We start from the raw sequence: 25,457 nt of genomic DNA, 5'->3' as shown, positions 1-25,457 counted from the left end.
TTCCCATCCCTGGGACTGTTGCTGGCGTGAGGGGGCCAGTGCCAGCAGTTGCCACTGGCACGGACGGGCAGCACGAGGAGGTCACAACGCTCAGCCTTTGGTCTCCAAGGGGTGTCCTGAGGACGGAGCTTGCTGGTGGCCTCTGGTGTCCCAGTGAGCTGAGTGGCAGCGGAGGATGCCAGAGCCGCAGTGATGGGGATGGCCAGAGCCGTGCTCGAGGTCGGGGCCTTTCTCTTGCGCTTTAGGGAAGAGGCACAAAGGTGTGAGGAGCTCCGGGGGCACCATGGCGTGGGCAGAGCTGCGGGGGCTGCCCGACGCCAGCAGGCAGCAGATGCTCTCTCGGCAGTTCCCACCGCCGGCTTTGGCCGTTCCCCGCTGCTGCGAAGGGTTCACGCGATGCCACCTACATGGTCAGCTTTGCGTTCCCTTGGGGCGGGCTGTGCTGCAGGAGCTGTGCGCTGTCGGGAAGTTTGTCCTTTTGGTGTTTTGGCCAAGGGTATTAGTGTTGGAAAGAGGAAAACTGGCTGGAAAGTGGGTGACGCTGTGGACGTGGGGACGGGGCTGCCCAGCAAGGTCCCACAGCAGCAGCCTGCTTTTTCTGCTGGTGGCTGGATCCTGGACTGGTGAACGTGTGATGGCCTTGTTTGACTTGAGTCATTTATAGCTTATCAGTTTCTGGTTTGATACCCAGAGTATTTCTAATAATAGGCAAATGTTATTGCACCTCGAGAGAATTGTACACATTTATAAAGCACTTTACATAGCATGTGCATGCGAGGCATCCTGCATGTCACCTCTTTTCCACCATGTGTGAGCGCATGGAGAGCGTGATGCCTCCCGGGTTGTGGTTTGGGTGCCGAGGCTGGGCGTCTTCTGCAGCTGAGCCCCGCAGACGCTATGCCTGAGCCAGACGCTTTCCGAAAAAATTGTGGGTTGCTCCCAGGGCTCCTCCTCCTCACCAGACAGGTGAGAGACTGTGGGCAGCAAGGACCTTGGCATTTGCGTTTGTCTCTTAAGCTCTGACAGTAATCTGGAGTAAGCCTTGTGAAGAAGGCCAGATATTAGGGTGGCTGCCTCCCTGCAAATGCTTACAATAAAGAGACTATTTATAGTTTGCAACAGGGAGACCTTTGCAGTTCTGTTCCTGTACGTACAAGATGGAGTTTCTGGAGAGGCAGGATTGCTTCGTGGCTGGCATGGCAGCGGTGCTGTGCTGAGCCAGGGGACGCCATGCCTCCCCCCTGCCTCCCCCCTCTCTTGCTCTGCTCAACCTGGGCACTGGGGGGGCTGCACGGGGGGACCTGGCTGGCAGCACAGGTGGGTCTGGGGGTCAGGGTGTCCCCGTTCCGTTGGCGGGCGTGCAGGGGGCTGCTGAGTCCCATCAGTCCATCCGTTGGTTCGTGCAGGGTTTAACAAGCTGTAAATTCCAGGAAACTCCCCGGGAGGCACATGGAGGGAGCAGGCTGGGGGCGGCAGCGAGCCCCGAGCCAGCAGATGTGTCTGCAGGGACGAGGAGCAGGGAGGAAAAGCACAAACCTGTCTTTAAAGACATTTGTTTGTTCACAATAAAAACTGTCAGCCAGCGGCGGCCAGACAGGGCAGTTTTTATGAGGCGCAGGCGTAGGTTGGAGGGGCGCTTGCCAATTGCTTCTTACACGGAAAGGGAGCAGGGATTGTATTTTATCTCAGGACCGGGGGAGGGAAAAAAAAATAAGAGCAGCGAGTTTACAAGCCTTTGAAATGTTTCAATCAAAGGAAAGCGCAGTTGAAAGCGGTTCTGGAAACATTTTCGGTGTTCCCCTGCACCCCAGGCCTCTGGATGCGGTCTCTGCCCGTTGCTTTGGGAGGGGAGCGGGCAGAGGAAGGCAGATAAAGGGATCGCCAGCAGGACCGTGTTCATACGGGAACACGTATCTGCTTCCTCCCAAGCTGCGTGTTTGGAGAGTTCAGCCCGGGGAGGTCCTGCAGCCCCTCCTCTCATTCAGGATCTCAGTGCTGCCTTTATGATGATGGTTTTGAAATCCTGTGGCTGACCTTTCCGGCGCTGGAAGCGATCCAAGGGCTGTGTCTCGAAGTACTGTAAAGGTTAGCGAGAAGGGAGAGAGAGGGAGAGAGAAAATGTCCTTTTCAGCTGCAGGAGTGGGAGAGAGGAATGTCATCTATGCCATTGGGGAGCAGGCGGCTGGCCGGGCTCCCCGGCCTGAGCCGGGGTTTCCTTGCCTCGCCAGGGACCTCACTCCCCCAGCCCCTTCCCAAGGTGTGTGTTGTCATTTTTGATCAGGGTACAGAGGCGATATCCCTTCGGAGAGAGCTGGAGGAGCCGTCCCTCTGGGCTGTGCTCCAGGAGCCTCCTCTGCAGCATCAGGCAGTGCAGGTCTGTGGGGACTGGTGCCACTATCCAGATCTGCCCCACCAGCCACTCCCTGCTGGTGCCAGCCTTCTGGTGATTCCTGTTGCAGCAGATGACTTGACCTCAGAAAAGTCTGAGATGTTTTACGGAGCCGTTTCAATGGAGTTGCACCCGTCCTCGACTCCCACGCGCCACTGCCTCGCCAGAAACACGCTGGGGTGGATGGAGATTAAAGGGTAAACTCCAGGGCTCAGCCATCCGCTCCTACAGGATGCGAGCTCTTTCTAATTGTCCTCAATTAGAGACAGTGCCATTGCTCAGGCACGTCTTCAGGCAGGAAGCAGAGCCCGGCCATCCCCGCTGGGGCAGCCACCTAGCCCAGCGGAGGGAAGGGCTGCCCGCCGTGGCCTTGGGGAGCATCGAGGGGCCAGCAAGCGCTCGTGGGGGGGCAGGAGCTGCCGACCGAATTGTTTTTATGGTGAGGAGATGTTAAAGCCAGAGAGAGGGAAGAAAATAGCTCAGCGAGTTAACCCTTTCCTGCTTGCCTCCAGGATGAGACATCGGTGAGCAGCGAGGACTTTGATATGAACGACTCCACATGGATCTCAGCTGACCAGCACCTGAACTCCAGCCTGAGCCCCAGCCAGGACGAGAGCATGCGCAGCCCACAGAACCTGCACGGCCACGAGGACGGTGAGTGCCCCAGGGGGTGGGAAGCGCTCTGCGCCTCTGCCACAGGATGGTTTTGTCACTTATTAAACATTAACCAGTCCTTTCTGATCAGGTGTCCCACCTGTAGGATGGATTTCATATCAGCACAGGCTTTGAAGCAGTGCTGACTCCCAGTCCTTCCCATTTAGCTTCTGGGTTCCTGCTCAGCCAGGGCCCTGTCCACCTCAGAGCTGACGGTCCTTGTGCGGGGATCTGGCTCCCAGCTCCTCCAGCAAGAGGTCACCAAATCCTCTCCTAAGGCATCAGGTTGTAGTTCCCCTGGTGTGACAAGGAGAGCCCAGTTAGTCCTGAAGCGCGGGCTGTGTGCAGCCCCGCTGCAGGAAGGATGCCAAGGCTTCGCAATACAGGTCGCAGCTTTCCATGCTTGGAAACCTGCACCTTAGACAGCGTCTTGGATCCCCTGGGCGAGAAATGTGTAATCTGCAATAGCCGATAGTGATGGGAGTGCGGAGTGGACTTAGGTGTCCTCTCACTCGGGGCAGGGGGTTGAAAGGGGTGAAGGTGGCACACAAGGGCTGGGTGGGACGAAGTGTTTGGTGAAGAGAAGTGGTGTGTTACTTCTGTGAAACATGCTAGTTTAAAGTAAAAGAGCAAGTAAATAAATGGTAGAAGTATGAGCTCGGGTCAGAGTTCATCTCCGTGATGCTTGGAAGGCTTCAGTGGTTGGACTGTTACTGGCTTTTGCTCAAGAGGTTGAATCCCTCATTGTCCCCAGCCTGGCTGCTGCTGGGAGAGCGGGAAGGGAGCGGAGGAGTTGAGGAACGACCCGGGCTGGGTTGGTGCTGCTTTAAGAAAAAGGGGACTGGAAAAGCACCCCAGAGGAAAGAAAGGGCTTTTGTGCTGGCAGATTTCCCTGGGGTGGCTTTTAGCTGCTTGTGTGGCCAGTGGCAGGGACAGCAGGGACGGTAGGGACAGCAGGGACACTGCTCTCTTCAGTCCAGCACCTTGTGGCACTTCAGTTTCTATTGCAAATGTGCAGTTTAGAGAAACAGCTGGCTTTAACTAACTAGCACCAGCCCCGGAGTCAGGCAGCCTTGGTGAGGATGTGAAACCTGCCAGTGCTAAACCATGACCCTGTCCGGCGGGACGGGCAGCGGCACTTCTGCTTGTACAGGGCCTGGCAGTGGGGCTGTGCCCATGCCAGGAGGAAGGGTGTTTCAGTGGTAGCACAGCTGCTCACATCAGAAGCGTTTGGCTCTTTGGGACCAGGCTGCAACCTCCGTCCCGAGCGAGCGCTGCCTCTCATACTTGTGGCCTGGCCAGGTCTCTCCATACCCCCTGTACTCTGCCTTTTTCCCATCGGGACATTCCAGGCTTGTGGCTTATCCCTCACCACTGAATTCCCAAGTCTCATTTACAATCTAGAATGACACGGTTTTGATCCCTTTGCTGAACACTATTATTCAACAGGACAGTAATTTAATAAGGGACTCACGTATTTAGGCAAACCAAGATGTTCTCACTAAAGCTAAATCCTCCCTCTCTCTGCCTCTTAGGAAATGCTTCCAGTTTTTCATGCCCTGTGGTTTTTCTTCAGAAGCAGGTGTCCTCTTTGGGGCCCTTCTTGGCTCCTTTTATTTTTGTAAGGTTTAGAGGTGAGCAGTAAGGCACAAATAGTCCCTTCCTTTCTGTGAGGAATGCAAGTGTCCCAGGCTGTCCCTGCGGTGTCAGAAGGCTAAACCAGGTAGCCTTTGGCAGGTCAGAAGTGATGGAGTCAAAGAGTAAGCAAGCCAAGCCCAGGGTTACTAATGAGACCCATCAAGAAGCAGCCAGGGACTGGGATTTCCATCAGGCTGTCATACTTCAGGGGGCATTTTATGGGAGTGAAAAGAGGTTTTGTCGCTGTGGTGAATGTCAGTGTCCTGTATTGGAGCTCTAAAATACAGGCTAATGGGGCGAAAGGCCTTGTGTCAGTCCTTCTGCCAAACCCAATGCTCCCACCCAGGACTGAAGCACTCACGGGGCTGGGAAGGGGAGAAGGGCGATGGAGCGACCCAGATGGGCAGCGCGTGGTTGGAGGAGAGGAGGTGCACGGAGCAGAGAAGGAGCGTGTCGTGAGAGGAAAGGCAAATTACTGGCGTGGGGAAGGGAATGTGCCTGAATCAGTGTCGAGCACTCTTCAGTTTCCTCTTCTCTCAATCCATGAAAGCCCTTTTTTTTGGAAGCAGATGTGTTTTACTGGGTTCACACTGGCTTGGTAAGGCTGTGCACATGCAAGACTTTCCCAAGGAAATCATAAAAATGTGAGCAACCAGCCTGTGTGAACTGCACCCTCCTTGGAGTCCAGCTGGCCAGAGTGCCCATGCCAGGGCAGTCCAAGGGCTCTGGTTAAAGTACTCCATGCCAAAACTGGATGTTTATCCACATCTCCTGTGCTCAACTGTCCACTGTGCCCCACAGCAGCCCCACAGAGCCCCAGCCTTCTTCCACCAGCCGTGGGAGATCTGGCCAGTGCCGCAGTGAGCCCCGTGCCTCCCCTGCAGCCTGGCTGGGCTCAGCTCCGAGTGTCCCGGTGCTGCAGAGGGGTCTGGTCACATGCTGCCTCCTTCGATCTGGAGCTTGTTCAGGACTCGGTAGTCTCCTCCCTCTGGAAATCCCTTTGAGTTACTGAATTGCTCCCACCTGCTGCTGTCCGATGGAGGGATGCTTGGAGTGCGTCTTCTGTGAAAGGCTTCCTAAAGTATAAAGTTTTAATGAAGAGTTGCCTAGTAGGAGAGCAGTATCGTCTGACATGCCTGTTAAAAAAAAGTCTTGTTTAAAATACCGAAGCACCAACTCTAGGTCTTTTGGAGGCCTGGGAGGAGCGAGTGCTCTCCTATGGCAGACGAGCAGAGCGGTATGAAATCCAGGGAGGCGGGAGAGCAGGGAACTGTTGTCCCATGCTTTGATACACAGGTATCTGCTAAATCTTCAGAGAGCTTATAAGCAGCTAGGACAAAAGCCAACACCACCTTTTGTCTCCGTGCCCAGAAACCTTGGCCCAGTATAGCCGTGCAGCAACCAGCATCAGCCCTTGGAACAGCAGGGAGAACAAATTAGACCTAATGACTTCGGTGGGTAAGAGACAGAGAAGGCACCATTGGGAGAGCATCAGCAGGAGAGCTGGGGTTCTTGCTGGGTTGGCAGGCGCACGGCGGGACGCAGGACACACCGGCCAGCTCTGAGCAGCAACGCCGACGCACACACACTCGCTCCTTCCATTTTCCTTTGTTACTCATCCTGTGGGCCCCAGCACGGAAAACGTGAAGCTCCCTGCAACATCCCTTCCCTGTCGGATGTTGCTCACAGCGTACGTGCCCGCAGGAAGCCGGCGGCTACCCAAAGCGACAGCAAGATCAACACAAACTCTTTGCTGCTGAAGCGGAGCTATTGTGCAGGACATCCTGGAGGGACATTTCTGTGGGAGCCAACACGCGTTCGGAGCAAAGTCACCCTTGAATGCTACGCTGTCTCGCTGTCCCCTGTGCCTGTCACCATCCCTGAAGGGGTCCCGTACCCACTCCCAGCTGAGAGCAGGTCCTGGTGCCTGGCCCTTTCTTGCTGCAGCAGTTTCAGCTGGAGTCTGTGCATCTTCAGAGCCTGTCTGCATCCACAGGCGAGCGCAGCATTACAAAACCTCCCAGTTTGGTCAGGTGCATGGGGCTGAGTGGGGTGTCCCACCACAGGGATGGTGTGACCAGCTGGTGAGTGCAGTGCCCTTGAAAAGAAAACGGGAGGCAGACCCCCAAAACCCCAGTGTATGTGACATGGCAAAGCCCTTGAACTAATGTAGAAGACACCTCTGTCTTGCCTGCTAATAGGATACATCTTGCCTCGTCCTTGGCCATACATCCTGCTCCATTGCCTAGGGGCAGCGCTCAGCCCATGGGCAGGGGTTGCTGCTCCTCAGCCCATCCTGCCTGGTCCTTCTGAAGAGCAGGGAAAGCTCCTGGGTATAAGATCTGCTTTCCCTGCATGGGGGACATAGGGTTGCTTCATGGCACCGTGTTGGGTCAGATCCCCTTCCAGCTGAGGTCCCTGCGTGCAGTCTTCACTTGACTGGCAGCATCCCTGCTGAGCCCATTCTGCCTGGAGCAGCAGTGGCTAATCCAGACCTTGGAGAAAGGACTTTCTTAACCTACTTAACTGTGAAGGCACGTGCTCCTTGGGGGCATCCCTCGAGGCAGCTGGCTGGGAAGGCTCCCTGGTGTTGGGGACATCCCTCAGGAGTGCTCCAAAGGAAGGACCTCAAGGACATGCAGGCAGGTGTTATTTCAGGATGCTGTCCCGGGAGCAGGTAGGGCACATCGCTCCTCTGGACGCCCTGCCCTGGGACCAGCAGGGACAGCACAGAGCTGTCCCCAGCACAGCAGTCTCTCTTCTGGTATGGCAGGCATCCCACAGCTCCGGGTCACGCCGCCGTTACTTGGCGAGATGCCCACGATGTGCTGCACATCACCAGGTTCTCCGAACTACCGACCTTGCAGAGTGCTTTCTGGGGAGGAGAGCAGCCCTCTTGTCAAGTGCAGACCAGAAGCCAGGCCCGTGCCTGCACAGTAAGCTCAGCTCCTGCCTGCAGGACTCTAAACACACCAGCTTCACGCCAGGCTCTATCTTCACGGCAGTCATGACGCCCTGCTCCACACCTGCACCTCCTCGACAGCTGGTACCCGACCGCGGGGCGATGGCACCCTCTTCACTTCATAGCAGGGTCACTTACCGCGGGTAGCATTGGGTGTTGCGCAGTTCCCAGTTCTCCTGTGCCACTGGGGCTTCTTCAGCTGGCCCCATCCCTACTCCATGTGAACACAAACGCACCTTTGCCAGCCAGAGGGAAGGCCTGGGAGACACATGGACAGCCATCTGATGGCTGGCCATTGCAAGAGGTGGTCTGCAAGTCCCGAGACCCTTGCAAAATCCTCACAGTTTTCCAGGTTTCTTGCACCGGTGTTGGATTTCACCCTCCCAGAAGCCCTAGCTCAGAGCCTAATCGAGACGAGGACCAGCATCCAGGCCTTACAACAGCTAGATGTGACCTTATCTTATTTTTCTTAGGCATATATTTCCTCTGTCCCTCAGATGTACCCATGCTGTGCTGTCCCTGTGGCAGAAGTCAGTAAGTGCATCCCTGCCTTGCCTGAGCACTCTGGGCTGGTGGCTCCATTCCCTGTCACCTCTTCCAGGAGCATGTCTGCTCCTCCCGAGCAAAGGCCCTCACCGGTGATAAACACCCTCCTTTCGGCATCTTTTGAAGAGCTGTTCTTTCCTGCTGCAAGGCTGAGGAGTGCAGCGTGGACGCTGTGGTGCCGTGGTGGCTTCACCAGCCTGTCACAGTGAACTTGGCTCGGGGCTCCCTCCTGGCTGGTGCGTGGAATAGAGTTTTGGGAGGCTCTTCCTTGGTCTGGAGCAGAGGGGATCACCAGGCTACTGGGCAGCCAGCACCACCTGTGCCCCCACTTTCCTCCCCAGTTTGAGCAGCCCCAGCCGAAGGGGTGAGCAGGGACAGCAGGGTGAGGTCTGCAGCTTGTCCCTTGCTTGGGAAGGGTGCAGAGTCCAGTGGCTTGGATACGGTCCCCGCTCTGTCTTGCCCAAAGGACTGGGGGCGAGCAGCAGGGTCTCTCTGGTGGCAGGCCTGCGCTGGAGGCACCAGCTTGGCGTGAATTCTGCCCGAAGCCACCAAACCCGTTTGTTTGGCATGGGGAGAGGCAGTGCCCGGGCAGCGCGGGGCCGCGGCATGTCCCCTCCCTGCAGCAGGATCCGGGTGGCTGCCAGCGGCAGCGGCACAAGGAGAGGCTTGGTCTGCGCCACCTCTTTCCCTGCCATGGGCGAGGGCCGGCTCCTGGCTCAGGCACCCCTCGAGCAGCGAGGTGGCCGGGGCAGCAGCGGTGGGAGGGACGAGGTCAGGAGGAGAAGGAAAAACCGAGCAACAGAGCGCGTTTGTGGCGAGGTTGCTTTCTGCAGCGGGAGCTGCCAAGCTTTGGTGCATGGGAAAATGTCCGTCGTGGGGCCAGCACGGTGAGGTCCCAGTGCCGGAGGGAGCTGCTCCCTCGGGCTGGGCAGCAGAGCCGGGGGGAGATGGCACCGGGGGGCACCTTTCATGCTGAGGGAGGGGGAGCCGGTCGCACAGCGCTGCCTTGTCCGGCTGAGCTTGCCTGCGGACGCGCATTGTGTCCAGCCGTGCCAGATGTCTGGCTTGTCGAGGGCTCTGGTCGAAGGCAGGGACCCAGGGAGGGAGTGCAGAGGGTGGACACTTTGTCTGGGACATAACAAGGTTTGTGTTAACGAAGGAAGACAGGAAATACAGCGCCTTAACCGGACACTGGCTGGTCCCACCGCTCCGTGGCCCCCAGCGACATTTCTTTTTTCTTTCTTACGCATCTTGGAGGCAATCAGCCGGGCAGGACCTGGACAAAACAGGCTTCGTGCTCCGGCCACGTGAGCGGTGCGGGGCTGGGGCGGCCACGGCAGCCGGCATGGCTGGGGCCTCTCCCGCCGCTCACCGCCTGGTCGTGGGTGCGGGAGCCCCGGTGCGCCGCTCGCTTGTGCCTAATGAATGCGGTGCTGCCGCCCAGCAGTGGCCCCCCCGTGGGGCCCCCGTTCCCACTCGGTCTCTCTAATTTGTATTAAGTATCCCTTCCTCGCAGGCTTTCCTCCTCCCCTTCTTCCCCCTTCTCGTCTCTTTTGTGAGTGAATAATTTATGGCACTTTTCATCTTCCTGGCTGTTGTTCCAGGCAGGCGGCGGTGGGATGCTCTGCGCCCTCCTGACAGCCGCTCTCAGGCTGGGTGTACAGCTCCAGCCCGTGCTGGTGCCATGGTGGGCTGGAAACGGGGCGATCCCTTCCCAGTAACGATGGCGAGTCTCCGGTTGGAGCAGCAACCTCTGCCGTCACCCCGCCGGCCACGGGCAGGCAGGGCCATGGCTGGTGGCTCCATGGCAGTCCACGGGGGACCGAGGGTTGCCCGTGGGACCTGGCGGTGGCCGCAGCACCCGAGGCTGCGCAAGCAGGGAGTGCCGAGGGAGTGCCGCCCCGGTGCCGGCCGGGGGCTCCCGTTGCGGCGGGGCGCGGGCAGGGCCGGGCGGCCGTGGCCCACCGCGTGGTGCGGGGCTGCGGCGAGGTTTCCGTGGGCCGCTGGCTCTTACATAAGCTCATTGTTTTCTGAGTCAAAAGAGGTTTTGTCTCCACTCTGGAGATGTGACAGGAGGAGGAACAATTTGCCCCATTCATCTTTAACTCTGCCTTTGGAGAGCGGTGCGGTGGCCTTCACCGACAGAGACGTTAAACCCAACCACTTCCCGGCCGTAAAAATCTCCCGGGGAGCAGGTGTTGGAAATCGCCCCTTCCCCTCCTGATCTCCGCAAATCCAGCGCCACAGAAATCAAGGATAATCCAGCAGCCTCTTCAAAATGAAAACGCTGAGCCCTGATTAATTCATTTAATAAGTGACTGATCCCCTCCTCCCCCAGCACCGCGGCCCAAGAAGCCATTTTGCTTCTCGCTCTCTCGGGCTGGGCACCGCCAGGGAGATGCCGGAGCCGCGAGGCGGCTTCCCCGTGGCCTCCTCGCCAGCCTGGCCGCAGCCTGGCCTCCGCAGTGGTGCTGAGGAGGGCGGTGCACCGGGGGCCTCGGGGCCGGGTGGCCTCCGTTGGGCTCTCCAGCCTCACCGGCATCCCCCATGCAGCGCCGAGGTCCCCTCCACCTCCAGCCCCTGGAGCCCTGGCTCGAGGGGATTAAATAGGAGAACGAAATATTCCGTTTTCCAACTGAAAGATCAAACCGGTTAGAAGTGACGTTGTTTTTACAGTTCCATCTGCTTCAATTAGGGCGTGGGGGTGGAGCAGGGGGGCTCCCAATTATCCTCATTAGAGGGGCTCCTCGTGCAGCCAAGCTCCAGCCGCGAGCGGGGAGCTCACCAGGCTCGTGCTGGTTGATAATGAATATATTCATGGCTGCGCAGCCTGGCCTTGCTTGCCTGCTGCTGCCAGAGCCCTGCTCGTTACGTGTGTTTTGGGCGATTGCTGGGAGTCTGCAGAAAACCTCTCCGAGCTCAGAAGTTTGGTGGGTTTTATCGAAACGGTGATTCTCTGGGACCGTGGCCAACACGGCTGCTCGGAGTCCTGCCTCAGCTGCCGTTGGCAGAGCAGGAGCCTAAACCCGGTGCTGGCACGCCAGGTGGGAAGGCTCCTGCTCCCTCTGCCCCAGGTCCTGCCTCGCTGTGGGGTGCCCCAGTCACTGCTCGGGGCTGGCTGTGGGCTGGAGATGCCCCAGCGAAGCTGCCTATGGAGCAGCACCGGTACCGGCACCGGCACTGTCCCATCCGCGCCAACCAGGAGAGTGCAGTGCTCCCTCCCGAGCCCATCTGCATTTTTAAGCTGTTTGAAGCCATCCCCATTCAGACCCAAGGACCTCAGCAACCTGAATTTGTGGCTGGTTTTCTGCCCACAGGACTGAGATTAATCTGCCACTTTATACGCAGAGCTTCTGGGAGAGCATAACCTGTAAAAAGGTAGAAATAAGAAAATTATCTGTAGCTAGCGGGTTTACAGACCTCATTATTTACTTACATTCATACTTGGTTTAAACTAAATTGTTCTTGCAGTAGATGCTGGTCCCTTATGTTAGATTCCCATTTCATTTTCTTATTCCACCTGGACGGGTTCCTAGACACGTCTTCCTCTTTGTTTTCAATAGGTTTTGGCTGTAGCAAACCCAAGGTTCGTAAATGCAGCCGAGTCAGGTAGAAACCTGATTTGCAGCTGCTGTGCACATTTTGTGCAACACAAAAGAAAACCTGAGACATTGAGAAGTCGGGGGGGTCCAGACCTCACCCCCAGGATCCTGCCCGGTGTGAGCTGCTGGTGTGGGACCGGCACTGCCGGTGGGGACGGGAGCCGCAGGGACCGGGGGCAGAGCTGGGGGCCGTGGGGAGGCTGGAGGTGGATGGGCAGGGGAGAGCAGGATGCCCAGGGCGGAGTAGGGGGTGCTTAAAGCAGGTTGGGGATGCTCAGAGCAGGTTGGGGATGCTCAGAGCAACGCAAGGACGCCGAGGGCAGATCGGGTATGTCCGGGGCGGGTTGGGGATGCTCAGGGCACCTGCACAGCGTTCTCGCAGGTGACGCCTCTCTTGGTGCCCCTTGTCTGGCAGGACTTTTGTGGCATGGAGGGCCCTCGGCCCTTGCTCTGTGCCGGCAGCTGTGCCGGGGGCTGCCTGCCGCCCCAAGAGCCGGCAGGAGGTCCCTGCCGTCGGCCGGCGGGACGGGCGCTGATTGGCCCCGCGGCACGGTGCTGTTGCTGTGGCTGTGCCCGGGCTGACGGCTGGGCCTGGCGTGCGGCTCGTGCCTCCGCGCATGGGAATAATTCTCCTTAATCCTTCCGAGAGGCATCACTGGATGAGGCTGGAGCCTCCCTCTGGGAGCCCCGTCTCGCCTGGTGCGGAGAGCAGAGCAGGGGGAGGGACGGCCGCCATCCCAGGGGCAGGGAGCCCTCCGCGCCCCCGGCCACCTGCCTGCTGCTGCACGGGGCCACGGCAGAGCCAGCACCGCTCCTGCGCCCGTGCTGAGGGCGCAGAGCGCCGGCGGTGGGTCCGGCCGCCCGTCCTGGCAAGGTGCGCGCGGGGCAGCGAGCCCCGAGGAGCACGCACCGGTGCGGGAGCTGAGCCGGGCAAGCTGTGCCGGAGAGCAAAACCCCCGGTGCCCCGGGACAGGAGGGGGTGCGGGGGCAGGAGGTGGCGGTGCCCACGGCATCCTGCCCCTCCGGGTATGGTCAAAGCCCTGCTGCCATGGTCCGGGCTGCAGCAGCCTGCCGGGGCCTCGCCGCCACGGTACAGGGATGGGCGACCAGAGCCGGTCTTGAGGGGTTGCCCCAGGGTAGTGCTGGCTGCTGAGCTCCCCTGGAGCCCCGTACTCTCCTGCACACAGAGCCGGTGCTCGGCCCCGGCCAGGAGCAAGGACTTCTGCCTGGAGCCAGCCCCACGCCGGGGAGGGTGACGCCTGCCGCTGGCCCGGAGCACCCGGCACATAAACACCACCCTGGGGATTAGGTCAGCTCTGGTCATTGCTCAGACGAATAAGTGGATCAGCACAAGGGAAAGGAGGGGGAGGGAGCTCTGCTGAGCGGGTCGCTCGAGTGGGGACCTTTTAATTTAGGGGCTCGTGGGGCCAGGAGCAGCCTTGGCGCAGGCGCGAGGCTGGGCAGCGAGCGCTGGTGCCCGTGGCGGGGTGGCTGGGGACACGCGGTGGCAACCCCGGCCAGCCCCCACGGTCGGCTTGGATGCCCGAGCGTCCTCAAGTCTGTTTATTTTAAGGGATACAAAGTCCTGGGCTGCTGCAGGGTCACAGGAGCGCTTGCCGAGCCTCTCATTAAAGTTTCCCAGCGGGTGCTGGCAGGGGGGAGGAGGAAGAGGAGGGTGGGTGGCAGCAGCCAGGCACCATCGCGCCGCCCCGCGCCCGCACACCTTCGGACCATGCGGCAGGAGCCGTCGGCGCGGTGCCGAGGCCGTCCCGCGGCCCGACCTCATTGTCCTGCGGCCGCGCGGGCCGGGCGCGGGGACCGCCATCTGCTCGTCGCTGCCGGCAGCTTCTTTGTTCACCGCCCGGCGCACGCTCGCGCAGGAAGCGGCTCCCCACGTGCTTCGCCCTTTCCCTCTCGCAGAGGCACCTAATGAAATAAAGGATTTACTGCAGCGAGGGGGAGGGAAGGGGAAACGGGCCGAGCAGTTTGAAAATGTCGTGCCTGGCCCCAGGGCTGGGCTCTTTGGCAGGGTGCAGGCAGGGCCGGGTGCCGGCAGCGCTGGGCACGGGCAGGGACGAGCTCTCTGCCGCGGCCGGGCCGTTCTTCGGAGCGGCACAAGGCTGGAGGCCGGCGTGGTGGGAGCTGTGCGCGGGCAGGGGGATGGTGCCAGGACCTGAGACCGAGCGGGAGCCGGGCTGTGCACCGGCTGTGCCGTGGCACTGTCGTGGCCGGGCCCCCCGGGCTGCGGGCTCTTGCCTGTTCGGGTGCTGGGGGATAAGGGGTGGCCACGGAGCTGCTGTGGGGATGGCGCTGGGGCTTGTGGAAACAGGGAAGCGGGAGTGTCTGCGTAGGGTGTGGGAGGTCACTCGGGCTTTGAGGACAGGAGGGACATCCGTGCATCCCCTGCCCCCTCCCCACAGCAGCGTGCCGAGGAGCCTTGCTGGGCAGCGTGCCCGCTGGGAGCAGAGCTCCTAACGCTGCTTCCAGGCAGCACAAACTCAGGGTTTTCCCACCCAAGCGAGCCTGTCCTCCTGTGCTGACCCCACGCCCCAGCACTCTGCAGAGCAGCACGTCCCCGAGCCGCTGGCTCTGGAGCTCATCACCTCTGCACCCAGCGCCGAATTGGGCCAGCAGGATCATGCCGGGAGGCGAGGGACCTGGGTGGGAGAGGCAATGCGCCTTTCTCCTCCCTGCAATGCAAACAGAAACCGAAAAGGACCAAATTCCAAAGTTCTTATTCAAGCCCAGGCACCGTGGCCCCAGGCGGAGGCGTGGGGACTGTCACCTGCCAGAGGGACAGGTGGCCCCGGACCGGGGCACGGCGGCGTCTGGCGTGCTTTGAGGGACGAGGGAGCGGAGTCGTGTGACGATGGCCCTGCAGCCGCGGACGCTGGCATCTGTACCTCTGGCTGCTGCATCCCAGGACCCGCACCACAGCTGTGCCGGCCTGGCTCCCGGCGGCACACGTGGCGACTCACCCACCAAGTGAGCCCAGAGCAGCCCTGGCCAGGCAGGGGCTTTCGAAGAAGCGGCACATCCGCGCCGCACGTGCCGGTGGTCCCGCAGGCAGGCTCGAGGGAGGTTGGCGTCACAGGGGGGCAGAGCCGCTCGTCCACCTCGGGGAGGTGGTCACAGGGTGCCACGGGAGTGACCGCACGTCCTTCTTTGCAGATGACTCCTCGTCAGAGAGCTGCAGCGGGAATGGCTCCTCCACCCTGAACCCCTCCACCTCCAGCAGCACGCAGGGCGACAGCGCCTTTCCCGAAATGAACGGAAATGGCACCGCGGCCCCCATGGACTTCACCACCTCCGCCGATGACCAGCCCATCAACCTCTGCGACAAACTCGCGCCTGCCCACGTCACCCCTTCCTACCAGTCGGACAGCTGCAGCGCCGACGGGCTGCGCAGCAGGGTCAAGTACGCGGTGAAGACCACGGCAGAGGTATGGCCCGCGCTGCAGGCAGCTGCTGCCGGGGCTGGGTGAGACGGGATGGCCGCACGTCCCTGGCTGGAGCTGGGCGTGGGGCACGGCATACTGGGAGCCACCGCACGTGAGGCTTCCCAGGCCAGGCAGGGACACAGCTCCTGCCCCCGCGCTGGGAAAGCACAGAGTGGGGGCAGCAGGGCTGAGAGCCTTTCCCTTGTAGGAAGGGAAGGACGGACGAGCGCTGCGCTCGCCCGCCGCTGCTGCGGCAGAGCAGCTCTGCCTGGCCGTGCTCCAGCCTCCAGGCTGCTGCTGCTCAGCAGAAATCAGCCCGAGTGCTGAGCGAGTGGTTGGCAGAGGGAGGGCGAGGGATGGTTTGGGAGAGCCAGGGGCATCCCCCACACCCCACCTCCCAGAGCTGAGGCTCTGCAGTGGGCTCGCCTTACGGCCGTGGTGCTCCCACCTTACAAGGAGGAGCCCGTACCCGGTGGGTCCGGGCAGCATTTTGCACAAGGTCGGGCAGAGCCACGGCCCCCACCAGCCAGAGCTGCGTTGCCTGCACTTTGGGCCATCACAGGCTCCCTGAGGCCACCGTGTCCCCCTTGCCCCAAGCAGGCAGGAGCTGGTGCTCAGGGGAGCCCGGCCGGGGGTTCATCTCAGGTTGCAGGGGGACATGAGGAAAGGGGACAGAAGCAGTGAGCCAAGGAGAAAGGGCTTTTTCCTAGTGACCCTGGGCAGGGGTGGGCAGGTGAGGGCTGCTCGCGGTAACCCCTGTCTCCTCTCAGTCCCCTCCATACAGCTCCGGCAGCTATGACTCCATCAAGACAGAGGTCAGCGGCTGCCCCGAGGACCTGACCGTTGGCAGGGCCCCCACGGCCGATGAAGATGATGATGACCATGATGACCACGAAGACAACGATAAGATAAATGACTCGGAGGGGATGGACCCAGAGAGGCTAAAGGCCTTCAATGTAAGGAGAGTGCCACGGGGAGGGTGAGCCCGCCTGCCTCCTGTCTTCGTGTTCCCACCATCTATCTGTCTTCTCCTTTGCAGATGTTCGTGCGCCTTTTTGTGGACGAGAACCTGGACCGGATGGTTCCCATCTCCAAGCAGCCCAAGGAGAAGATCCAGGCCATCATCGAGTCCTGCAGCCGGCAGTTTCCCGAGTTCCAGGAGCGGGCGCGCAAGCGTATCCGCACCTACCTCAAGTCCTGCCGCCGCATGAAGAAGAACGGGATGGAGATGGTGAGTAGCCACCCCGCTGCCCTGCTGCTTGCCACGACTCCTGGGCCGCCCTGCTGCTTGCCACCACTCCTGGGCCAGAAGGTCCCTGAGCACCTTCTCTGCTTGTGTCTCTGCAGACCAGGCCCACGCCACCACACCTGACCTCGGCCATGGCAGAGAACATCCTGGCCGCCGCCTGCGAGAGCGAAACGCGGAAAGCAGCCAAGAGGATGCGGCTGGAGATCTACCAGACCTCCCAGGTATGTTGCATGCGGCTGGAGGTGGGCGAGGGATGGAGCCGACAGCATCCCCTGGCAGGGCGGGGAAAAGGAGAGACGTTTCTGAGCAATTTGGTAAAGCATTTTAAAAAGTCTTTCTAAAAGTCAGAGGGCTGCAGAACAGGGCCCTGTGGTGTGTGCTAAGACTCAGGCCAGCGGGGCCGGGGATGCTGGTTTGGGCTGGCACTGCTGTAGCCACAGGAAACCAGGCGTCCCTGCGCTGTCCCTTGCGCCGGCTGCAGAGGACAGCTGGGCTCATTGCTGGACTATGTCTGTGTTTCCCTCATGCAGGATGAACCGATTGCTCTAGACAAGCAACACTCCAGAGACTCCACAGCCATCACCCACTCCTCCTATTCACTGCCAGCTTCATCTTACTCCCAAGACCCAGTCTACATCAATGGAAGCCTGAACTACAGCTACCGTGGCTACGGGTCCCTGGGGGGCAGCCTGCAGCCGCCTGCCTCCCTCCAGACGGGCAACCACAGTAACGGTAAGTGGTCGCAAGTTGCACCAGGGTCCACGGTGGCACAGGGAGCCCACCCAGGCAGCGCGCCGCGGGCTCCCCAGTATCCTGCACTACGCGGCTGAGCTGGTCGCTGGAGGGGAGGCGGGGGCTGCTCCCATGGCTCACGCCAAGCCCGGTCACAGCAGCACCTCTCCTGCCGCCGCGCAGAGCCGCTCCAAAGGCCCTTCTTCTGCCTGTCTGCTCAGCTTGCCTCATCGGTGGATGGTTAATTGTTGAACTGAACTTGGAAGGACAGTCTAGGTGGCACTGGTGGAGGGAAGGAGTGTCACTTAAAAAAAAAGAGAATCTCTACCAGCTATTAATTATTAACAGGAGCGGGCGCCTATCGCTGCCCTGATCTTGTTGCTGGTATGAGCTGTTCCTTTCCCAGCCTGCATTGGCTGCTCTCGGAGACGGGGATGGGGATGGGGACAGGGCTGGTGAAGTTCAGGGTCTCTACAGCAGTGCCCGGGGCACAGCCAGCTCCTGCCGCAGGTCAGGAGGGTGACGAGGGGCTGGGGGGGCTGCGTGGGACAGGACTGAGGCTGCAGGGTGGGAAGGCAGAAGGAGAGCACAGGCGAGGCTTGAGGGGTCGGCTGCAAGTGAACGGAGCGGAGTAGACTGGGGCTGAGCAGGGCACTTGGGGAGGTGCCATCGTACCTGGTGACTCCCTGGCACCCAGGAGAGAGAGGTGTGGGATGGGGCAAAGGCTCTCCCCTTGGGCTGCAGCCCTTTCTCTGGCTGTGTCCTCCCGGCAGCGGTGGCACGACAGGCTGGAGCCCGCCCTGGTCCTCGGCTGCCTTCACTTGCCCCGGTGTGCTCTGGGCTCCTGCCCTGCCCCTGCCCGCCCCGAGGGGAGTGAGGATTTGGAAGGATGCGATTTCCGGAGCCCTGAGAGATGCCTGTCTGGGATTAACTCTTATCATCCCTTCCTAATGCTTCTTAACCCTGAATAAAGATCCCGCCCCGGCCTCCAGCTGCTGAGACCTAATCCTTGCAGCCGCTGAGGAGGCAGCAATGGTTCCTCCCCAGAGCAGCCCAGGCCCCCCCCACTGCCCTGCACCCTCCTTTCACCCAGCCCAGCCGTGAGTGCTGGCTCCTTGATGTGAGGCAGCAAACATGCAGGAATGGCTCAGAGCAGCCCCAGTGAGCACCTGCCCCAGGAGGAGCAGACAGACCCCGCATGTAGCACACGGCAGCAGCACACAGCAGCACCTTGCTTCTTTCTAATGGATTTTTTAAACCTCTGCTTTGCAGTTATTTTTTGCCCTTTGCCCAAGCTTTTGCCGAGCCCTTTAGAGGTAAGAGTGTGCTGCTATAGCGCTGGCAAGGAGCGCTGCAAGGAGCTGCGCCTTCTCCCTCTGTGAGCAGAAAGCCTGCAGGGCTTTGCTGCCCAGAAGTGTCTTCTCCCTCCATCCCCCACCTGAGGCGATTCTTGCTCAAACCTGCATCCCCACTCCCAGCCACTTCCCCCTTGGTGAGCCGGGAAACAGGCTCCGTTTACTGCTGCCTTTTCTGTCCAGTGAAATTGCTTTCGCTTGAGGGCCTCCTCCTCCTCCTCCTCCTCCTCCTCCTCCTCCTCCTCCTCCCCTTCGCAGCACTGATTAGCCTGGCATGGAAGTCCTCTGCTGGTGCCACTCCTCCCACAGCATTTGCTGCTCCAGCATTGCTTTCCTTGGATGCTTTCCTTCCTACCCCGACGCAATGCGCTCCCCTCCCTGCTGCCAGCCAACAGCGGGACCCACCTGGTCTCTGGTGGCTGCTGAACTCTCCTGTCCTGGTTTGCAAACCGCTGCAGCATCCAGTCCCTGCTCCATCTTCCTGCGTGTCCCACCGCAGCAGCGTCAGGCCACCCAGCGGGAGCTCAGCCCTCCTGAAGCCTTTCTCCAGCATCACCAACTGCTCCATCAGCCTGCAATGCTCCAGCCCACAGCCAGGGGATAAATTAGTTCAGTGTCTTCTCTTTCTCCTTACCCCTAGGCTGCAGCCTCGCCTGCCTCCTCTCCCTAACTAGTATCACATCTCTAGTACACGTCTTTCCTCTTCTCTCCATTTCTAGGTGATTGTGTGGTTCTTGCACCTCGCTTGGCTTCTCTTACTTAGTCCAACGCAAAGCTGAATCCAGTTTTTCCCCTGTCTTTACCTGGCTGTGTCACTCCTCAAGCTGTGTACCAGCTTCCCTGCCAAAGTCTTCCGCGCACAGCCACCCAAACCAGGCTGCACACGTGTGATTGTGCACACCGATCTGCAGACAGCCATTGCAGTGGCTGACTGTGTTCCCTGGGTCTCGGAGAACTTGATAATTTTGTGACTTTTTGCAGGTTTAAGATCTGTATTGAGACGGGAGGGTTTGTGAGCCGGGGGCAGCTGCGTGTCCTGTTCTGCAGAAGACAGGCACGCGTACGTGGCCAAAAATCACGTGCACTAGAGGTGGAGCAGAGATGGACTTAGGAGAAAGAATTATCCCTGCCCATCAGGCAGATCATAAATTTTGCAGGACTTCATTTCATTTACAGACTAAGCCATAGAAATGTGCAGCCTAGGAAGACCATTTAGACCACCCCAACCTGATATGTAAGGCTGAGCATGTAACCATGTTGGTGCCTGGGGGGTGTGCGAGACCCCGAGCAGGGCGCGTCTCCTCCTCGCCCCGCAGCACAGCCCGGCCCCGCGTGGGCACAGACACCATGTAGTTATCCAGCGCTGAACCAGGGAATCGCACCCCGTGCAGGATGGTACTCTCCACGTGCAGAGTCAAAAACAGAACCTGGGAGATGATTTTGACGGGGCAGGTACCCCTCAGGTGCCGGTTTAGCTCCTGGCAGACCGCGGCCACAGGCGCTCCCTTCACAGAGCAGATGGGACAGGCTGCTGGACGGGGTTTTTGTCATGTTGACTCTGAAGTCTCTTTCCTTGTGGCTGTTGTAGAGGCAGTGGCTGGCTGGTGCGGGAGCTGGGGCTTCTCACGTTGTCCAGGGCACCACACTTTGGAGGGACCTTCCTGCCGGTGCAGAGGTCCAGGAGCAGCAGCTCCTGCTGGGGATCTTGTCCTGGCAGGACGGACACGGGCAAGACTGCTCTGCCTGAGCTTCCCTCTCGCTTTTCCTTGGCAGGTCCGACCGATCTCAGCATGAAAGGTGGGGCCTCCAGCACGGCCCCCTCCAACAGCACCAGCAGGGGAATGCAGGCTGCCCAGCTCAGCCCCACGGAGATCAGCGCAGTGCGGCAGCTGATCGCCGGCTACCGAGAGTCGGCGGCGTTTCTGCTTCGATCTGCAGACGAACTGGAAAACCTCATTTTACAGCAGAACTGACTCCCTGTGTCTGCATCACTCCTCTGTCGAGAAGACAATTTATACCTGCTAGAAAGAGGCTCCCAGCGGTGTCCTGCTCAGGACCACCATCGTCCTCCCGTGAAGTGGCGGGTACATGTAGTTTTAGAAGGTGGAATCCAAAAGACCTGTTTTCTTTTACACTCCAAGCACCTGGGACTTCAGGCACAAGGACACATTTTTGAACCGTACCAACACCTGTGCGTCCAGCCGACCAGAAGCCAAACCTGCGGCTTGGAAGGATGTGGGACTTTCAAGGGCAGAAGGGAGCCTGGGGAGGTTTGGGGCTGCAGATGTATTTAGAATAACCTTTGTGGACCCAAATGTTAGATACCCATCCCCAGATAATTTCCAAGTCTTAGGTGAGCTGAATCACATATTTATTGAGAAATGGACCCTCCTCTCCCCTTAGTAATTTATTTTTCTGAAAATGGATTCTTTTGAGTTTGTACAGATTGCCAGTTTTTTGTCTGTCTGATCAGAAGGAATTTATTCCTGTGAAATAACACATTCCATATCACTACACTACTAATTTCCAGGCAGCTCTGCCTGTTTCTCTGGGGAGCCCTTGTCCCACAGGGAGCAAGTTTGCCATTCAGCCCTAGACTTCGAGGCTGCTCAGCCTCCAGTAAGCGTAGGTGGCAGTTGAACAACGGAGCAAGCAAGCGTCCTGCTTAGACCTTCGTTCTAAGCGGTCCCGTAGCAGCAGTGGGGTCTAAATCTCCCGCAGAGACTCGGCAAGCTCGGCAGACCTCCGGCTAGAAGGACGTCTCGCACTCATTTAAGTCATTGCAGATAAGAGAAGGAAGGAAAGAAATAACCTGAGAAACACTGTCTTGCGGTCACCATCCGTACTCTACCTCACACTCCATTGTGGGCTTCTTCCAGGCCTGGCCGAGCTGGTCCTGGGGGACGGTGAGTGTCGCAGACGCGTGGATCGCGCCGAGGAGGCTGGAACCGACCCGGCAGATCCAGCGGATCCGCCAGGGTCCTGCTGCTGGGCGGCAGCTCGCCCCCACCCCGCTGCGCCCGGCTGTTTGCTCCGATCCGTGTGAAACCAGCCCTGGGGTAGCATCAGGAGAATAAACCGTTTAGGAACCGCACGGGTGTAGTAAAGGCTAATGCCGGGTCTCTGCCTGAAAAGTGAGCTCAGTGCGGCAAGCCGCTCGCTCCTCTGCAGAAGAGAGAGACGGGCAACATTCAGCAGCAGAACTGACAAAAAGTCCTCTCCGGGGCCCAGGATCCTCCTCCCCCCTCCCCGCTCACAGTCCTGGAACAAGCCCACAATTCCCAAAGTGTGGAAAAACCGTAGTCCGATGACCATTCTGCCCTCTTACCACCCCCCCCGCCCCCAATAATGCACTTCGTTTTGCTCAGTGCAATACCTACTACCAGTGCTGCTAAACCCAGGGACTTCGCTCAGGCACAGAGATGCTGAGCCGAGCCAAGCAATGCAACGTGCTCTGGAGCCACGTAGAGCAGCAGAGACCGGCTGCCGGGGATCCCAGCTCCTCCTCGTGCCCCCACGCCGGCGCAGCTGCCCCCGCCCGGGCAGGAGTCCTCCCCGCCAGATATAAATTCGATAAGTGTAAACCCCTATACGCTCCTTTTAAAGGTATAGATACTTTCTCTCTTTGGAGCCAGCTTTTTTCTTCTTTTTCGGTCACTCTGAGCCGGCGGCGGACAGAGGCCGCTGCTCCCTGGGGGGCTGACGCCGCTGGCCCGGGCTCGAGCTCGGTGGCGGCGGCTGGTCCCAGCCAGGCGCGGACCCGGGCAGTTTCCTCAGTAGCCTTTATACCCGGTTATACTCCCCACACACTGGAAGAGAAGCAAAACTTCGACCCTGCTCTTAGTCTCAGTAGAGAAAAAGCCAGCGGCTCCTGAGGACAGGCTTGCCTGGCCCGGCAGCAGAAGGGATTCACCGTTGCATTGACTGTTCTCCCCAAACCGTAAACTTTCCATAGCATTCGGAGAAAAGGGACCTAAGCCCCGGCCGTTCGGTGCAGTCGGGGTGTCCGTGCAGAGACGAGGTGGTGGCTTGTTAGACCTGAGCCGATGCTGGAACCGGGAGCATCGCGGCCGCCCCGAGGTGCCCTGGGCCGAGCGCCCCGTCCCCTCCCTGCCCACGGCAGGAGAGCGGCGTGGGGGCCAGCCCGGGACACCAGCCCCCCCGAGCCAGGGTTCAGACTCACGCTTTCCCCAGCACTTCACAAGCCTGCTTGGTTTGTCCACTGCATCCTCCCATACTTGGAATTTATGTAAATATTTATTTTTGTGTGAATACCATGAAGTAACAAACCTTTGACAAAATATGTAACCGCAGCCATTTGTGAAAGTCTTAACGTTAAGGAAGGAGAGGCAGAGACAATCGCTGTCCCGGAATTCTCTCTCTCTGCGATATCCCACCCGAGTCGGTGCCTCCCTCCCCGTCAGAGGCCATCGAGAACATTTTAGCCATAAGTTTGCCATCCAGTTTACTGAAAAAGAGGTTACCCAGGGGCTTACGGACAGATCGCCATCAGCTACAGTTTGTTTAGTTTTATTTATGCAAGTTTTAGCTGTCGTTACCAGATCACCTTTGAACTTGTCTTAGCATGTATTGAAGTTTAGTAGCTCTTACACTTTGTTAAACTGCTGTAGAAGACAGATGAGGCTCACGGTTGCGTAGGAAGGTATCCAACAGTCTACCCTGTCCTAACAACTGATGTTCATAACTTGCAGCTGAATGGTACAGACTCAGATTTCCAAAGCCCCGGTGACAGCCACATCTGTGACAAGTTATGAAACAAATGGGATTGACTACGAATTTCTGTCAGGGATCTCTTTTTTTTCTTTTTTCTTTCTTTCTTTTTTTTTTTTTTTTTTTCGGTGAGCCGCAGCTTTATAGTTTCTTTGGAGCGAGCTCCACAGACATCTCAGTGCTCTTCAGCTGATCCATGCTCAGTTGCGGCTCTTCTGTGCTCCAGGACTGTTTCACAGCCACATTCCTGCGCTCTCACTAGGCAGGACGGGGTCAGGAATCGCTAGTCTGGGTTCTCAACAAGAAGGAACGAGCAGGAGCAGAATACACCGGCTTTCCAGATATTCTGAGAGGTGGAAGGAGAATGCTGGGTTAGCAAATGGTCTGGATGTTCTTGGTTTTGTTTAAGAAAAGCTAATCACTGGTCAAGAAAATAGATTTTTTTTAATTTAATTTTATTTTATTTTAAATACAACCATCCTGCCCTGGATGTGCGGTTCCCATGACGGTGTTTCTGCATGGGAGAGCGTTCCCGGGATTGCGAGCAGACGTAACTTGTACCTCCCCAATCCAAAGGGCCACTTCCCTCCCATGAGTGGCCGTCGGATTTAGTACCAGTTCATGAAAAAAAATGCTGCTTTGAACTCAGAGGGTTAATATACTTTTGATTTGTAATTTTTTGTAAAACTTTTTACAAGGTAGCATAGTATTTCACCAGAATACCAACTACAATCCGTCCATGGTCTGATTTTTATATAATTTAGTGGTGCTTTAGAAACTTTTGTTTGGTTGTTTCGGAGCTGTACAGCTCAGTTCTTCGCCTGTATCTACCTAAGACCAATGTGAACCTTTGTATTTTTGCTCCTAATTTTGGACTCAGTGAAAGTGTACTGTTTACATGTACAGAACTCCCGGCCCCTGTGTGTTCTGCAAGACCTGCTGTTGAAGAGGAAGATGCACCTCACCCAGTTCGTCTGCTTAACCAAGCCACAGCTTCACTCACCCACCGACACACGCACCTACCCTAAGGAAGACCCCACAAAATTGAAACGCCCTTTAAGCAATTTTGGGTTTTGCACAAGCTATTGTATTTTTTTTCTTCCCAGTAGTCAATTTACGGATTGGCTGCGATTCAAATCGAGAGCTGACCCGGAGCTCAGTTAACTGAAGCACCAGGACTCAAGCAGGCAGTCGCACAGTGCTGCCGTTTCACCATCCTCCTCCTGCCACCCGAGGCAGGAGGGTGAAAGCTGCCGAGCTCAGTGTAGGGTTCAAACAATGCAGAAGAGCACTCGAGCCCAGGGGGCTTGCAGGGAAGCAGGGGGGAAACACTCATCAGCGTAATTGGAAACATACTTTACCGAACCTGGTGAAATCGCCCAAGCTGGCTGCTGATTTCAGGTTGAGAGGGTGGGAGCGCGTTCCCTCAGGAGGCAGGGGGCTCCGACACGAAGCAGAAGACAGCTCTTTGGGAAGTCGGTGCTTTCCTGAGGGCTCAGATAGAAAGCATATGGCACTTAATCCAGCTTTTAAGGTGACACTTTATTGCTTAATCAATTGATTCATTTTGAAATGATATTTTTGCAGATAGGCACCTATGCAACTTAATGTGGCTCTTAAGCAGATGAGCACTTCCTCCTCAACGAGCTTGATAAGAGTTATTTGTGTTATATACTGTGGATTTTTCCAGTAAATGTGGCTTAATATTTTAATTCTTAGAATGTGTGTCTATTATATATGTGATGCAACTTAATTCTGTTCTGTTTGTGGAATGATTAGCACAGGCCAACTCCCTGTTCCCCTCACTTAACAAAGACCAATGAGCTGTTAATCAAGCTGTTATCTCCATGGTATTACTTGCTAAATGCACTGATTTCATAAGTATGTGGAATCCTTTTTTTTTTTTTTTCTTTTGAATCTGTATATCATATATAAGACTGAATCTACTTAATAAACACTGTATAACAAAAAGGGCTTTCTCCTCCACTGTCGAGCACCGCTGGGTGCTGCCGGCACCGGGCGCTCTCCAGCCGCTGCCCCTCGCCCCGGCGCCAGCCCGCATTTGCTCCCCAGCCCCAGCCTACGCGCTGTGCGAGAGGTCGGTGCGATTGGTCACCAAAGCGGGATCTAAATTTAGGTGTTCAAGGAAAAAAAAAGTA

General features: G+C 58.1%; 1 protein-coding gene across 5 annotated transcripts in view; it reads left to right on the top strand.

Annotated features, from left to right (window-relative positions):
* NOL4L (nucleolar protein 4 like) overlaps positions 1-25,010 on the top strand; it is a 66,248-nt gene extending 41,238 nt beyond the window's left edge. For 4 of the 5 annotated variants that reach the window (XM_049816664.1, XM_049816665.1, XM_049816666.1 and 1 more), the window contains 7 exons: positions 2,902-3,043; positions 14,963-15,234; positions 16,002-16,187; positions 16,271-16,462; positions 16,579-16,701; positions 17,011-17,212; positions 20,341-25,010. In XM_049816664.1, coding sequence (XP_049672621.1) covers positions 2,902-3,043; positions 14,963-15,234; positions 16,002-16,187; positions 16,271-16,462; positions 16,579-16,701; positions 17,011-17,212; positions 20,341-20,540 — 1,317 coding nt within the window. In that variant the 3' untranslated portion in view covers positions 20,541-25,010. Of the gene's footprint in view, positions 1-1,150; positions 2,587-2,901; positions 3,044-14,962; positions 15,235-16,001; positions 16,188-16,270; positions 16,463-16,578; positions 16,702-17,010; positions 17,213-20,340 lie in introns of those variants that run through there. The other variant, XM_049816668.1, reaches the window with a different exon arrangement.
* The last annotated feature ends 447 nt before the right edge of the window (positions 25,011-25,457 follow it).

Source organism: Accipiter gentilis, chromosome 14 (assembly GCF_929443795.1).
Source record: "Accipiter gentilis chromosome 14, bAccGen1.1, whole genome shotgun sequence".
In the NCBI taxonomy this organism is placed as follows: Eukaryota; Metazoa; Chordata; class Aves; order Accipitriformes; family Accipitridae; genus Astur; species Astur gentilis.
Note: the sequence above shows the minus strand (reverse complement) of the source record. Positions and strands in the feature narration are given on the sequence as shown.